Genomic DNA, 15,207 nt, shown 5'->3' on the forward strand with positions numbered 1-15,207 from the left:
AAATCTCTTCAATAAATGGTTCTAGCTAGGAAAACTGGATATCCATATGCAGAAGAATGAATAGACCCCTATCTCTTGCCATATACAAAATTTAAAGAAAGGTGTACTAAGGGCTTAAATCTAAGACATTAAACTACTATAAGAAAATCTTCAGGAGATTTGTCTGGGGAAACATTTCTTGAATAAGACCCCAAAAGCAGAAGCAACGAAAACAAAAATGGGCAAATGGCATCACATCAAGTTAAAAAGCTTCTGTACAGCATACGATACAATCAATAAAAAGAAAAGAATACCCTCAGAATAGGAGAAGATATCTGCAAACTACCTATCTGACAAGAGATTAATCACCAGAAAATATAAGGAGCTCAAACAACTCTATAGAAAAAAATATAATAATCTGATTAAAAAATGGTCAGAAGATTTTTATAGACATTTCTCAAGACAGACAAATGGCAAACAGACATATGAAAAGGTGCTCAATTTCACTGATCATCAGAGAAATGCAAATCAAAACTAAAATGAGATATCATCTCACACTAGTTAAAATGGCTTCTATCTAAAAGACACGTAATAAAAAATGCTGGCGAGAATGTGGAAAAAAGGAATCCTTGTACACTACTGGTGGAAATGTACACACCTACTGTGTACCAACAATAATTCAAAAAATAAAAAACTGGAAAAATAACCTCAGGTGAATAAAACCCTTCAAAACAAGCAAACAAACAAAAGTCAAAAGAAACGAAAAATATTTTCCCCCTCCGAGTTCAAATGTAATTGAGGAGAAATAACTTTGTGACAAATTCACATGGGAATATGCTCTCAGTAAATTTTTAAGAGAAAAAGCAGGACACATATCTGCATATTCAGCAAAATTCCAGTTTTGTAAATATACGTTTGAGAACATAATATGTGGAAGAAAGGACTAGAATGAAATATTCTAAAATGTAATAACGATTCTTAGTGGGTGATGGGATTACAAGTGGTTCTTTGTTTAAATATTTCTTTTTACATTTTCTAAAATTTCTGCAATTAACGTTTATTACTTTTATAAAGAAATATAAACAAAAATGTGAAACTTACTTAGTTTCATTTGATGTGAAAAATATCATTCAATTTCATGAACTTGTATCCATTGACTTGTCTTTTAAATAGAATTGCAATGGTATTTATTGACTTATCTAAAATCAAATTATTTCACGATCTTAAGTCAATATTTTTGCAGATCTGAGAAAGAATTCAGTCATTTGAAATGCTCATTTGTTCATGATTTACTCCCTGCAATGTTCTTGAATATTGACCAACTGGGAAGAAAAACTGCTGTTATGCTATTTTAAACACAGCATTTGCCGCTTCTTATTCCTCCCCCACTAGTAAGGTAACATGAAGAGTTTTAACTGGTAAAAGGCATGAGCATATTTCACAAAAATTAAAAGCATACTTAACTAGTATCAAAACGGACCAGAAAAAGTTAGATACAACATCGCCACATTAAAACAAAACAAACAGAAAAACCTCACATAAAAATAATACTCTATTATACTGTGGCAATTTACTTGCTGATGTTACCATTTAAATACAATATTGTGGACATACCTGTTGTCTTTTTAAAAATATTCACTTTATTTCATTAGTATTGGAGTTAAGTAAAGTCAATTAAGGACGGTACACAAATCAGCTTGGAAATCAACTAAGTTTCATATGAGCACTCCATTTTCTCCCTTCTTTGACCCCCAACACCTTATTAGCCTCTACATTTTTCTTTTTATCAGAACCATATTTTGGGAAGAAAATAATCCATTTTAAAAGGAGAAAGTGCTTACAATACAAAGGCTTATAAAAAGAAATATTAAAATAAAGAAATGCATGTCTATTCATTGGAAATCATTTATTGCCTCTATAAAAGTTTAAATAAACACTCTACAAAAATTCACATTACAGTCTGACATGGTCTTAAGGTGACAGTATATTTCAGAGGTAGTACTAGTAAAATGGGATGCAGGATTGCTAAAATTAATTACTTAACAAGTTAATGCAAAATAAAATTTTAATGTGGAGCAGTATACACTCAGTATATATTTTAATGAAACAATTTTAAATACATTTGCATGAAAATATCATTTTACTCTTTCTTCCCCCTAGCAAATCTGCTCTTAATCAGTTTGTTTTCAGCAACAGTGTGTTGACTGTAGGTTCACAAGTTAGTAGCCTCCTCTATTACAGCATTACAGAGCATAACTTGGTGAAGAGCATGATACAGTGCTGTCTGCCAAGGAAAATATCAGCTTCAAAGAGAAATCTACCCATTTACCTCTCATTTAGATACAGTGGTACTGATAACTCCTTTAAAAGTCTAACCTATCACATTTTTGCATGTTTAAGATCTGAATGCAAATCTAATATATTTAAAAAGTAGGCAATATTTTTGGAATAACACAACTGTAATATGAAAGAAGGGCAGGAGTTAAAGTTTTCAGAATTTCTTTTAAAAATGATAATAAACTATTTGTCTGAGAAGAGGAAACTATCCCTTGGAAATGGGCTGAATCCCAATACCACCACCCCCACCAAAAAAGGCAACAAAGTCAATTTTAGAGCCCAGAATCATTTAAAATTCACCACTTATGTTTCCTCCTACAAACTTACAGACTGCTGAATATGAAAGTGCCTCACAATAGATGTTGCTGTCTTTGGAGAAATGGTTTCTTTGACATCTTTTGAGGTCTTGGTCGAATAGAGAGGACAGAATATAAGTGGGTCTCAGCCTTTTCTTCTCCAACAATAACAAAACATTTCTATCACATGCTTGCAATGGCAATATAACATTCCTGCTGTTGATAACTCACTTTACAACAAAACATCCCCAGTTTCCATGAAGAGACCAATTTTCTTTTAAGGTTTTCTTTGCATGTGCTAAGTTTTCCTATTCTCCAGAGCAATTGTGATTCTCATTTACTTGTGACTAAGTTTAGCTTGGCTGAAAAGAAGAAAATACCTTCCTTTATTTCATATGTACACATTTTGGAAGATAAGTGCTCTTACATACACGTTTCTGGCTTAGAAACTGCTTGACTGTTCTAAGATTAAAGCAGACATAGAAATGTACTTGAAAGAAAAAAAGAAGTTATTATTATTATTATTTCACATTGGCTTCTGTCTCCCTGAGAGAGCCTTCAGATAGTAAGGTCTGTTTTAATACTATTAAACTCCTAAAGAAAGAAATACTAGTTAGCTGATTTTTATCCCCAGCCTTGAAGATGTTCACAACAGTAATTTATTAGCGGATAATCTTTCCTGCTCTAACATATCTCAAAATCAACTCCTATTTACATATGTGAAAAATATACTTTCTTCATAACACCTTTTCAGTACTTGACCTTGACATCTTTTTCAGAATTTACCATGCATAATTTCAATCTGACAATTATGATTCTTTTTCTCTGGATACAGGTATTTCCTGTGGTTCCTGCTACAGAATGGCCACATTTTGTTTTATAAGTGTTTTAATTCCAATGATGGTGAAGAAAAACATTCTGGTGCTGAAACACAAATTTCAAGACAAAAGGAGTCCTAAATGTACTGTTATGATTTATATAGTTTCTATTTTAACGAAACTTTAAACAGAGACAAAAAGATCATCTCTGCTCCTCTCTAAATTATAGACTAGAAATCCTTCTAAGAATCACACCTCACAAAACCCTTAAATCTATTAAAAATTCTACTTAAATAAGGTTTATTAATATCATGGAAGATGTTCACAAGAAATAATTATTTGTGAGGTTTACAGCTTGCCAAGAAATCCAATGTCCAGCACAGTGCCTTCTCTATAGCAGGAGATCAACAAGTATTTTTCGATTTAGTGACTAATGGCTGATGTGTGACAATACAATCCATAGTGTTAAAAACTAAAGACAGTATACCTATACTTAATTTGCAATGAGAACCAAATAAGAAGGGGTTTAAATTGAAGCAGAAGTAATTATATTTGAAAGATAAACTAAATTGCTATGAAGCAGACCCTAGGAGAGACTTGAAGACCTGGAATTTGTTCATGCTACTTAAGAAATGGTTTTTAAATTTGCTGTATATGTGGACAACTCTTTATCTCATAGATGAATTAGTGTGACTGGTATATTTAATCCTAATATCTGAGATTCTGTTACTCCGTGCTGCTTTCCCTGAATGGAATTTAACTTGTCAGCAATCAATATTTACCACTGTTTATAAAACTCCATATGGCTCTCAGCTAAAAGGAAGCATACCTGAACACTGAAATATTCCTACTAACAAAGGAACAATATCAGTAGTATGGTAGCAATATAAACAAATAAGTGACAAAATGAAAGACTATCCATGGGACCTTACCTATTTGTGTGTGGGGGAGGAGGGGACACTTCAAGGTTAAAGATATTTATGACTGCCTTTCTGTATTCTTAATTTGGTATTAGTAAATTTCAAGATCAAATTTGGCTCTAATCACAAATTTTAAAACTATCTGAATACCTGCTATGTACTCACAAAAATTAAAAATTAAAAACAAATTTTAAAGAGAATGACCAAAACAGCCATCTAGCTACATCATTAATCTTTTAGGTATAGATAGTAATTTAACCATGCAACACAATTCCACACTTCCAAGTCACAAATATACGACACTGTGAGCTTAGGGAGAAACTGGCATTTTCCCTTCTATGGGTCTTGGTAATACCATCTGGTACCCCGGAAAGGAAGGACTGCAAAGAACAGTCTACAGTGTGTTGCCATCTGGTACCTACTAATAGAACAACTGGGTAGCTTGCCCATTTTAGGTGTGTACTCATAGAATAGTATTCAGGGAATTCAGAGGACTGTGATTTACAACCAAAGTAGTATAACTCTTTTTGAATACTATCCTTGGCTGATGGCTCTGTACAGGCCTCATGTGGAAATGAGGTATATTGTGGCAAAGCTGAATGACTAAATTTTTAAAAAATCTCAGCAGCTTACCTTGATTTCCTGTTTCATAACATGTAAGAACTAAAAAAGAATTATAAAGATGGTGATAAATTTAAAATACTTGAGTAATACTTCATCTAACTCAGTTATACAAATTTACTACTAGAATGTCAATCATATAAATATTTGTCATTTGTAGTAATGAAGAGTCCCCATCAAGACTAATTTTGACAACATTTTGTTTCTGTACACTTAGTAATTTATTTGATTTTATATTGGTTAAATTACCTTTCCATTGTGCTTCCCCACCCCCACACAAATATTTGGGTTAGATAATAGGATAACACTAGCAATTTACAATTACATACCTGTAAGCATTTCAATATTCAATCATTAGCTTAAGTCAAATTCTCATAAGGGTTAAAAAATAAGTCCAAGAACTCACTAAATAATTAGTTAAATAAATTTTTAACGTTTTGTTTTAAATGTTCAGTCCACTTTCCTGAGAAAAAGTGTATGTGGATGATATGAAAAGGAGAGAAGAAGAAAGAAGATGTAATGGCTACAAAAACAAGACTAATCAAGCTGTACCAACTTGATAAGCGATGCTGAAATGTCTTTTGTTATTTTGACTCTGGTCAGTAATGAAACATAACGAATTTCAGGGTTAAACTGGTCGAACTTAGATATAAGTTTTTTTTTCCAGAGTTCCATCAGTTAAAAAAAAACTCTCTCAATGATTTTAAATTTCACCTATATTTTTTGCACTGTAGCCATTATATCTTTTATATTCTTCACAGAATATGTCCGTTTCAACAACGTGTTTTCCCAACTAAAGAATATCAGGGCAACCGAATGCAGTTATCTTGAAATGCACACCTGTTAGGAAGCCAAAAGGCTGTATTATATATTCCCTCCAATTGAAATCACAAACTTTCTGAGACATTTTTCTCTGATAAAGAAGAAACACTGAATGAGGTATCATCAGGCTCCAGCGAGGCATGATTGAAATCCATTTCTTCTAATTCAGGAGGTAAATCTGACAGCAGTGCCTGAATAAAAAAAATATACATTTTTTGGATTAGTATGTGGATAGATCGTTATCTGATTTTATGTTAATAGCTGTAGTCCTCTTATAGTGAATTATCCTTATGGATTTAAATAATAATTTCTATTTCAGGTTCTTAGACAATACCTTACCTAAAAGAAAGTTCTTCATACATTATTAAGAAAGTAACAAAATTCTTGATGTTGAAAGTGTGAATTGTGTAGAGTGAAACCTGTACAAAAGGGAAATTAGGAGGGAAATGGGCAACTTTTCTGGACCAAGTGCTTTGAAGTATTTGAGGTTAGTGATTTTCATACTAGTTTTGAGTGTGCATTGATCACTGTTAAAAGGATTTAAAATTGCATTCTTTGTTAAAATATTCATGCCAGTTACGCTGTCCTTTGTAGAAGACTGTATTTAACAAAAGACTTTTTTGTTCTTCAGTGTGAGAAAGAACTTAGTAGATAGGAAAAACTTTCAGCCACTACATTTTAACAACTTGAAAAGACCAAGTATCTTTTTTTTCTTTCCTAACGCTGTGTTCATACCTGGAGATAGCCAAGCACCCACCTGGGCACAGCTGAATCAGTGGATCTGCTGTAGTTATGATGTATCTGGAGGGCTGCTCATTTCTCTGCTGGAGTAATAAGGATAATCCAAGAACGATGAACTAAGCTTTGTCATGGTCTAATCGTTTTATCTGAAGTTGTAGAACATGCACTCATACTAAAGAAATAAATGATTAATCAAGTTTTAGGTGGCGGACAATACTGATGTTCATTTGACCGTGAGGAATTTTGAACTAAATGGCTGGTTTGCTGCTTCCAATTCTAAAATTAATGTACAGTATCTGGCATTTTTTAGACAGTATTAATTGTAATTGGGCTTTTGATGCAGTGGTAAATAAGGACCAATGGAACAGGAACAAATAAAACTTGTCACTACCCAATTAAGGAACAGAAAGGCCATGTTAGATAACATATGAAATCCACTGTTGAAATGAGACAGTATGCAGTCATTCTCTTTACTAAAAGAAGTGACAGCTTTGTAACTCTGGTAGAATTTGGCTGTGAAACCATGTGGTCCTGAACTTTTTGTGGTTGGTAGGCTATTAATTGCTGCCTCAATTTCAGACCTTGTTATTGTTCTATTCAGCGGTTCAACTTCTTCCTGGTTTAGTCTTGGGAGAGTGTAAGTGTCCAGGAATTTATCCATTTCTTCTAGATTTACTGATTTATTTGCATAGAATTGTTTGTAGTAATCTCTGATGATAGTTTGTATTTCTGTGGGATCGGTGGTGATATCTCCTTTATCATTTTTTATTGCATTTATTTGATTCTTCTCTCTTTTCTTCTTTATTAGTCTGGATAGCGATCTATCAATATTGTTGATCTTCTCAAAAAAAAAAAAAAAACAGCTCCTGGATTTATTGACTTTTTTGAAGGGTTTTTTGTGTCTCTATCTCGTTCAGTTCTGCTCTGATCTTAGTTATTTCCTGCCTTCTACCAGCTTATAAAATTGTTTGATCTTGTTCCTCTGGTTCTTTTAGTTGTGACATTAGTGTGTCCATTTTACATCTTTCCTCCTTTCTCTTGTGGGCATTTAGTGCTATAAATTTCCCTCTACACATTGATTTAATGTGTCCCAAAGATTCTGGTATGTTGTGTTCTCATTCTCATTGCTTTTGAAGAACATCTTTATTTCTGCCTTATTTTGTTATTTATCCAGTAGTCATTCAGGAGCAGGTTGATTAGTTTCCATGTATTTGTGCAGTTTTGAGTGAGTTTCTTAATCCTTATTTCTAATTTGATTGCACTGTGGTCTGAGAAACTGTTTGTTATCATTTCTGTTCTTTTGCATTTGCTGAGGAGTGTTTTACTTCCAATTATGTGGTCACTTTTAAAATAAGTATGATGTGGTGCTATGAAGAATGTATATCCTGTGGGTGTGGGGTGGAAAGTTCTATAGATGTCTATTAGTTCTGCTTAGTCCAGATCTGAGTTCAAGTCCTGCATATCCTTGTTAATTTTCTGTCTCATTGATCTGTCTAATATTGGCAGTGGGATGTTAAAGTCTCGCACTATTATTGTGTGGGAGTCGAAGTCTCTTTGTGGGTCATTAATAACTTCCTTTATGTATCTGGGTGCTCCTGTATTGGGTGCTTACATATTTAGGATAGTTAGCTCTTCTAGTTGCATTGATCCCTTTATCATTATGTAATGACCTTCTTTGTCTCTTTTGGTCTTTGTTGGTTTAAAGTCTGTTTTATCAGAGACTAGGATTGCAACCACTGCTTTACAAAGAGGAGCTGGCACCATTCCTTCTGAAACTATTCCAAACAATACAAAAAGAGGGAATCCTCTCTAACTCATTTTATGAGACCAATATCACCCTGTTACCAAAACCTGGTAGAGGCACAACTAAAAAGAAAATTTCAGGCCAATATCCATGATGAACATTAATGCAAAAATATTCATTAAAATACTGGCAAAGTAAATCCAACAGCACATCAAAAAGCTTATCCATCATGATCAAATCAGCTTCATCCCTGGGATGCAAGGCTGGTTCAACATACACATATCCATAAATGTAATTTATCACATAAACAGAGCTAAAGACAAAACCACATGATTATGTCAATAGCTGTAGAGGGGCCTTCAACAAAATTCAACAGTCCTTTATGCTAAAATCTCTCAATATACTAGGTATCAATGGAACTTATCTGAAAATAATAAGAGCTATTTATGACAAACCCACAGCCAATGTTATCCTAAATAGGCAAAAAACTGGAAGCATTTCCTTTGAAATCAAGCACAAAACAAGGATGCAATCTCTCACCACTCCTACTCAATACAGTATTGGAATTTCTGGCCAGGGCAAGAAAAAGAAATAAAGGGTATTAAGTTAGGAAAAGAGGAAGTCAAATTGTCTCTATTAGCCGATGACCTGATTGTATATTTAGAAGACCCCATCATCTCTGCTCAAAATCTCCTTAAGCTGATAAGCGACTTCAGGAAAGCCTCAGGACACAAAATCAACATGCAAAAATTACAAGCATTCTTATACACCAACGACAGAGAGAGAGCCAAATCATAAGTGAACTCCCATTCATAATTGCTACAAATAGTATAAAATACCTAGGAATAAAACTAACAAGGGATGTGAAGGACATCTTCAAGGAGAACTACAAACCACTGCTCAAGGAAATAAAGAGGACACAAACAAATGGAAAAACATTCGATGCTCATGGTTAGGAAGAGTCAATATCATGAAAATGGCCACTCACCCAAAGTAATTTATAGATTCAATGCTATCCCCATCAAGCTGCCATTGAGTTTCTTCACAGAATTGGAAAAAAACACCTTAAACTTTATATGGAACCAAAAAAGATCCCACATAGCCAAGACAATCTAAACAAAAAAAAAACAAAACAAACAAAAAAAAAAGCTGGAGGCATCATGCTACCTGACTTAAAACTATACTACAAGGCTACAATAATCAAAACAGCAATCAAAACAGCATGGTACTGGTACCAAAACAGAGATATAGATTAATGGAACAGAACACAGGCCTCAGAAATAATGCCACACATCTACAACCATCTGATCTTTGACAAACCTAATAAAAAGAAGCAATGGAAAAATGATTCCCTATTTAATAATGATGTTGAGAAAACTGGCTTAGCTATGCAGAAAGCTGAAACTGGAACCCTTCCTTACACCTTATACAAAAATTAAGAGCTTTTGCACAGAAAAAAAAAAAAAATTATCATTAGAGTGAAACAGTAAACTAACAGAATAGGAAAACATTTTTCAATCTACCAATCTGACAAAGGGCTATTATCCAGAATCTACAAAGAACTTAAACAGTTTTACAAGAAAAAAACAAATAACCTCATCAAAAACTGGGCAAAGTATATGAACAGACACTTCTCAAAGGAAGAAATTCATGTAGCCAACAAACATATGAAAAAAAGCTCATCATCACTGGTCATTAGAGAAATGCAAATAAAAACCACATTGAGATACCATCTCACGCCAGTTAGAATGGTGATCATTAAAAACTCAGGAGACAACAGATGCTGGAGAGGATGTGGAGAAATAGGAATGCTTTTGCACTGTTGGTGTGAGTGCAAATTTGTTCAACCATTGTGGAAAACAGTTTGGCGATTCCTCAAGTATCTAGACATAGAAATACTATTTGACCCAGCAATCTCATTACTGGGTATATACCCAAAGGATTATAAATCATTCTATTATAAAGGCACATACACACGTATATTTATTGTGGCTCTGTTCACAATAGCAAAGAACCAACCCAAATGCCCATCAATAATAAATAGGATAAAGAAAATGTGGCACATGTACACCATGGAATACTATGCAGCCATAAAAAAGGATGCATTCATGTCCTTTGCAGAGACATGGATGAGGCTGGAGACCATCATTCTCAGCAAACTGACATAGGAACAGAATACTAAACACTGCATGTTCTCCCTCATAAGTGGGTGTTGAACAGTGAGAACACATGGACACAGAGAGGGGAACGTCATACACTGGGGCTTGTTTTGGGTTGGGGGGATAGGGCAGGGATAGCGGTGGGTGGGTTGATATCACTAGGAGAAATACCTAATGTAAATGACTGGGTGATGAATGCAGGCAACCACCATGGCACATGTATACCTATGTAACAAACCTGCACATTCTATCCATGCACCCCAGAACTTAAAGTATTAAAAATAAAAGTAGCAGCTACAAATCCTACACTTTTTGCCTTGAAGCACAGAGGCAAGATCAAAACATTCTCATTTTTGTCAGGTTCTGTAAGGAAAGACTAACCCCTATCTGTCAGACAAGCTGTTATTATTTATTTATAAAATTAAATTTCGCATAAATCTATTGCTAGAACTGAGAGTATTTACACAGTAAACTAACTTAAAGATAATATATGCTTTCTAAGGTGCTAGATTGCAGTCATAGGACACAGAGCCATTTTCTCCTAGAAAAATGGTTTACCACTAATCCAATCCAAGTGCAATGGAGCCTTTTTTGACATTGGCTAATCAGTCTATATGAAATACATCACTGGGTTTAGTTCACTTTTCAATTTTGAAGATGCCATATTAAAGAGGAGAAAGTTTTCAAAGTAACATTCACTGAATATGTCCTTAGAGTCAGAAAGTCAAGAGGATAAGATTTAATAATATTCTAATTTCTAGTGGGGAGATGTACAAATCAGAGAAGCATTATCATTAATTTCTTTGTTACTGCATTATAAGTAGATGACTGAGTAAAATAAATGCAGTAAAAATATAAAAAAATTAATATCTGAGGCAGCATAGGGCACTACTAATACATGTGGTCCACTTTAAAATTCTTTCAATATCTTACTAGATTTGCAACTGAAAAAAATATTTGGATTACAACAATTGTTGTAATTGCCTTTTTCATAGATACTAAAGTGTATACAATTAACTTTCTTTATTACAAATGTTTCATAAATGACAACTATCCTCACTGTCATTTTTCCCAAGAGATTTTCCATATGAACAGTTTCCATAATATTTATTCTAGACCGTATGGTATGAATATCAAGTTCTGTAGTATTAATCATTCTTATCCCACTTGCAAAGTGGAGAAATTGAAGTTCAAGAAAGACAATTGATCTGCCTAGGAACACACAGTCACACAGTGAATTGTCAGAGGAAGTAAGACCATAACTAATGACTAAATATAATGCTGAAAATATTACTTTGGCTTTAAAGTGGCTATTGATTTAAGCAACAACAACAACAACAACAAAATCTTTGGGTAATTTAGTGTTTCAGTCAGAGAATATCATATTTTTGTAAACCCTGGCCTTCTTCAATGGTCCAAAATAGTCTGTAGACAACTTGTCTCACTCAACTTGCACATATCAAGATTAATGAAAGAATGACGAAGATTTTTTAAAATTAAAAATCAGTGACACGTGATTGTCTTTTATTAGGTAGAATAAAGATTAATTTTTATTTCCTTCCAGAAATAAACCTATAAATATTTAATGATGTAAAGATCAGTAGTTTAAGCAATTACCTAGATAACTTTCCTGAACTACGATTTGTGTTTTCTGTATTTTGTGACCATATTCTGAGATTCATTATATTCAGTCTTAATTATACAAATTAGTAGTTTCTATTTGTTGCTGATTATACTGGTTATGCGGTTCACTACAATTTTTGAATCATGTTCTTTCAGCCAATTTTTATCCATATACTCATTTATTAGTCTTTCATCAAAGGAAAAGTAGAAGAGGAAGGGAAAAATTAAAATGCACATTAGTTATATTTCTTATTCATAATTTGTCTTGGGAAAATAATCAAACCAGGAATGAGATTAGAATTAGAGAATAAAATGGAATCTCTGTGCTATTTCTAGATATCAAGAGACGGAATCTTGCTAGTTAGTTGACCGTATAACTCTCAATTCAAAATCATGCTATGACTTTCAAAACCACGGCCACACTTCAAGTTATTACTCTGCTTGTACCTAATTTTATTTATTCACAGTTATTTAAAATTTACCGTATTCCTGGGACCATGTTCATTTAAAATCTACATTTTAGGTTTCTAAAAAGCAAACACATTTTCAGTATGTCGTGGAATATACATAACTCAAAATAAACCAATATGCTTAAATGAAGTTGGCAAAGGTATTTGAAAGCTACTGTCTTGGAATGTCTGTGGGTGTGGGGGCTGCACAGGGAGCAAAATTCATAAAACTTTACACATAATATACATGCTGATTTGTGCCTCATTAGTAAATTTATTAGTTTCAATTTTGTGGTTCAGCACTTCAGTAAAATACATAGAGGCTATTTCTTTGAAAAAAAAAGGGAGGCTTATGGGATTCTATGGCTTTAATCTTTTTTCTTAGAGATATCTGGGGTGGGCTATATACATGCAATCTTTCTTTGATATAAGAGATGAATATTTGTATTCCTGACATTCCTTGATGAATAAAAACCTCTGAGACTCTTCCTAAATAATGGTTACCTGTGTCTCACACTACTCATATAGAACACTGACAAGGAATCAGCATAATAATATATAGCTCAAATGAATATATGGTATTATTTAATATTAAATGAAACATTTATTATAATTTTATAATTTTTAGCAAGCCTAACAAATTATTATATAGATTTCACATGAAAATATGAGACACAAAATGTAATTTGGGAGGAACTTGTAAACAAAAACCCACAGTAACATGGAAAATATAATATTTTTCATCTTTGAAGTCGAAAATTCAAATATTGAAATATTTAAATTGGGAAAAGTAAGTGATGCACTGTGGACGCTAAGAATATCACAAAATAATTCATACTGTCTTCCTGATGAGCAACACATTACAGAATAGAAGATGTCCAAATATTTGTGAACTGTGGTGGGGGTTGGCAGGAAACTAAGATCCAGAAGAAAGGCAAAGAAATGCTTTAACTTTTTCATTCACAAAAGGTCCCAAAATATATGCCTCTCTAGTTAGAGTAGTCCAGTCTCTATCAACATTTTCAGAAATTTCTTTGAAATTAATTTAAAATTATTTTCCCCACCTAAATACTAGCCTGAAACTAAAAGCATGTTAATGAATTATTTTGATTTTCCATTGAAGCAGCACATAAAATCTGAACACCTATTCTCAAGAAAACTGTTTTGCAAAGGTCATGAAATAACAAACATTTCCTCCATGCCAAGCAGACATGAAGTATAAAAATGAAAACATATGAACAACCCAAGTGCGACACGCCATTTTTTGACTTGATACATTGCAGTTTACTAGTCTCTCCTGGGACCTACCTGCTGTTGTTCCTTATCATCAGCTTTCATAGCTAGTATCAAGCTTCTAACAAAAGTCTGAAGTTTAAAGTATTTTTGCTTTTGAATCTCTAGCTCATTTTCAATGAATTTGACTTCTTCATTCTGAAAGAGAAAATATCAAGTGATACAGTTACCTTATGTAAACTTGGACTGTACATGTTTGATGCATAATAAAATTCTAAAGAACCATCAAATTAGGAGGGAAATGAAGAAAACCAAATGCTAACATAAAGGAATACAAAGCACAGAAGGAAATGATAGGCTGCCTTTTAAGCAAATCACTAATAGAAAACAATTTATAAGATCAGAAACCAATCCAATTGGTTCCAGTAAAAGAGAAAACAAAAAACAGCTCCCTTCTGGGAAGTACCCCTTCTATATCAAGGCTAATTAGCAAACAGATTAAGATTAAGAATAGAGGCTGGGCATGGTGGCTCATGCCTGTAATCCCAGCACTTTGGGAGGCTGAAGTGGGCGGATCACCTGAGGTTAGGAGTTTGAGACCAGCCTGGCCAACATGGTAAAACCTCGTCTCTGCTAAAAATACAAAAATTAGGCAGGCATGGTGGCATGCATCTGTAGTCCCAGCTACTCAAGAGGCTGAGGCAGAAGAAGCACTTGAACCTGGGAGGCAGAGGTTGCAGCGAGCCGAGATCGTACCACTGCACTCCAGCCTGGGCAACAAGAGTGAGACTCCATCTAAAAACAAAAAAGATTAAGAATAGATAGATTCCAATTAACCCAAAAAGCAATGGCAGACACAGCAATGCTGAATTTGCCATTCAGAAAGCCAACTACTCAGAGCTTAAATGGTTATTTTGCACCAAGCAGAGCCTGAAATTACTGACTATTTTAAGTTCTTTGCTGAGCCCCCACAGATTAAATAGGAGTCTGTTATTCCAAAAATAACTGAAAATATACCACTGTGTACCATTGGTGTAAGAATCAGTTACTCTACTGTTTTTGCTAGTTGTATAGGCAAAATGACAACACTGGACTAATATTTGGGAGTATTCTAGTGCCAAGTCTATTGATAATTTTAAACTTGGATGGGCTAATTAACCTCTCTGTGACTCTGTTTACTAATCAGCAAAATGGTTATTATACTGGTAACCCTTAACAGTTCTAGCTTTGAGGGCTATAACACTCAAATAAGATAATGAACATAGATTTACTATAAAAGCCATAGTAGGCTGGGCACAGTGGCTCATGCCTGTAATCCTAGTACTTTGGGAGGCCGAGGAGGGCAGATCATGAGCACAGGAGTTCGAGAACAGCCTGACTAACATGGTGAAACCCCATCTCTACTAAAAATATAAAAGTTAGCTGGGCGTGGTGTCATGCTCCTGTAATCCCAGCTACTCAGGAA

General features: G+C 33.9%; 1 protein-coding gene across 1 annotated transcript in view; it reads right to left on the minus strand.

Annotated features, from left to right (window-relative positions):
- Nucleotides 1–1,868: 1,868 nt before the first annotated feature.
- HDX (highly divergent homeobox) overlaps nt 1,869–15,207 on the minus strand; it is a 175,507-nt gene continuing 162,168 nt past the window's right edge. Inside the window, exons 9-10 of the mRNA XM_032251400.1 lie at nt 13,818–13,940; nt 1,869–5,984 (exon numbers count right to left, since the gene is read on the minus strand). Coding sequence (XP_032107291.1) covers nt 5,859–5,984; nt 13,818–13,940 — 249 coding nt within the window. The 3' untranslated portion in view covers nt 1,869–5,858. The remainder of the gene's footprint in view (nt 5,985–13,817; nt 13,941–15,207) is intronic.

Source organism: Sapajus apella, unplaced genomic scaffold (assembly GCF_009761245.1).
Source record: "Sapajus apella isolate SASKATOON/1434 unplaced genomic scaffold, GSC_monkey_1.0 scaffold75, whole genome shotgun sequence".
Taxonomy (NCBI): Eukaryota; Metazoa; Chordata; class Mammalia; order Primates; family Cebidae; genus Sapajus; species Sapajus apella.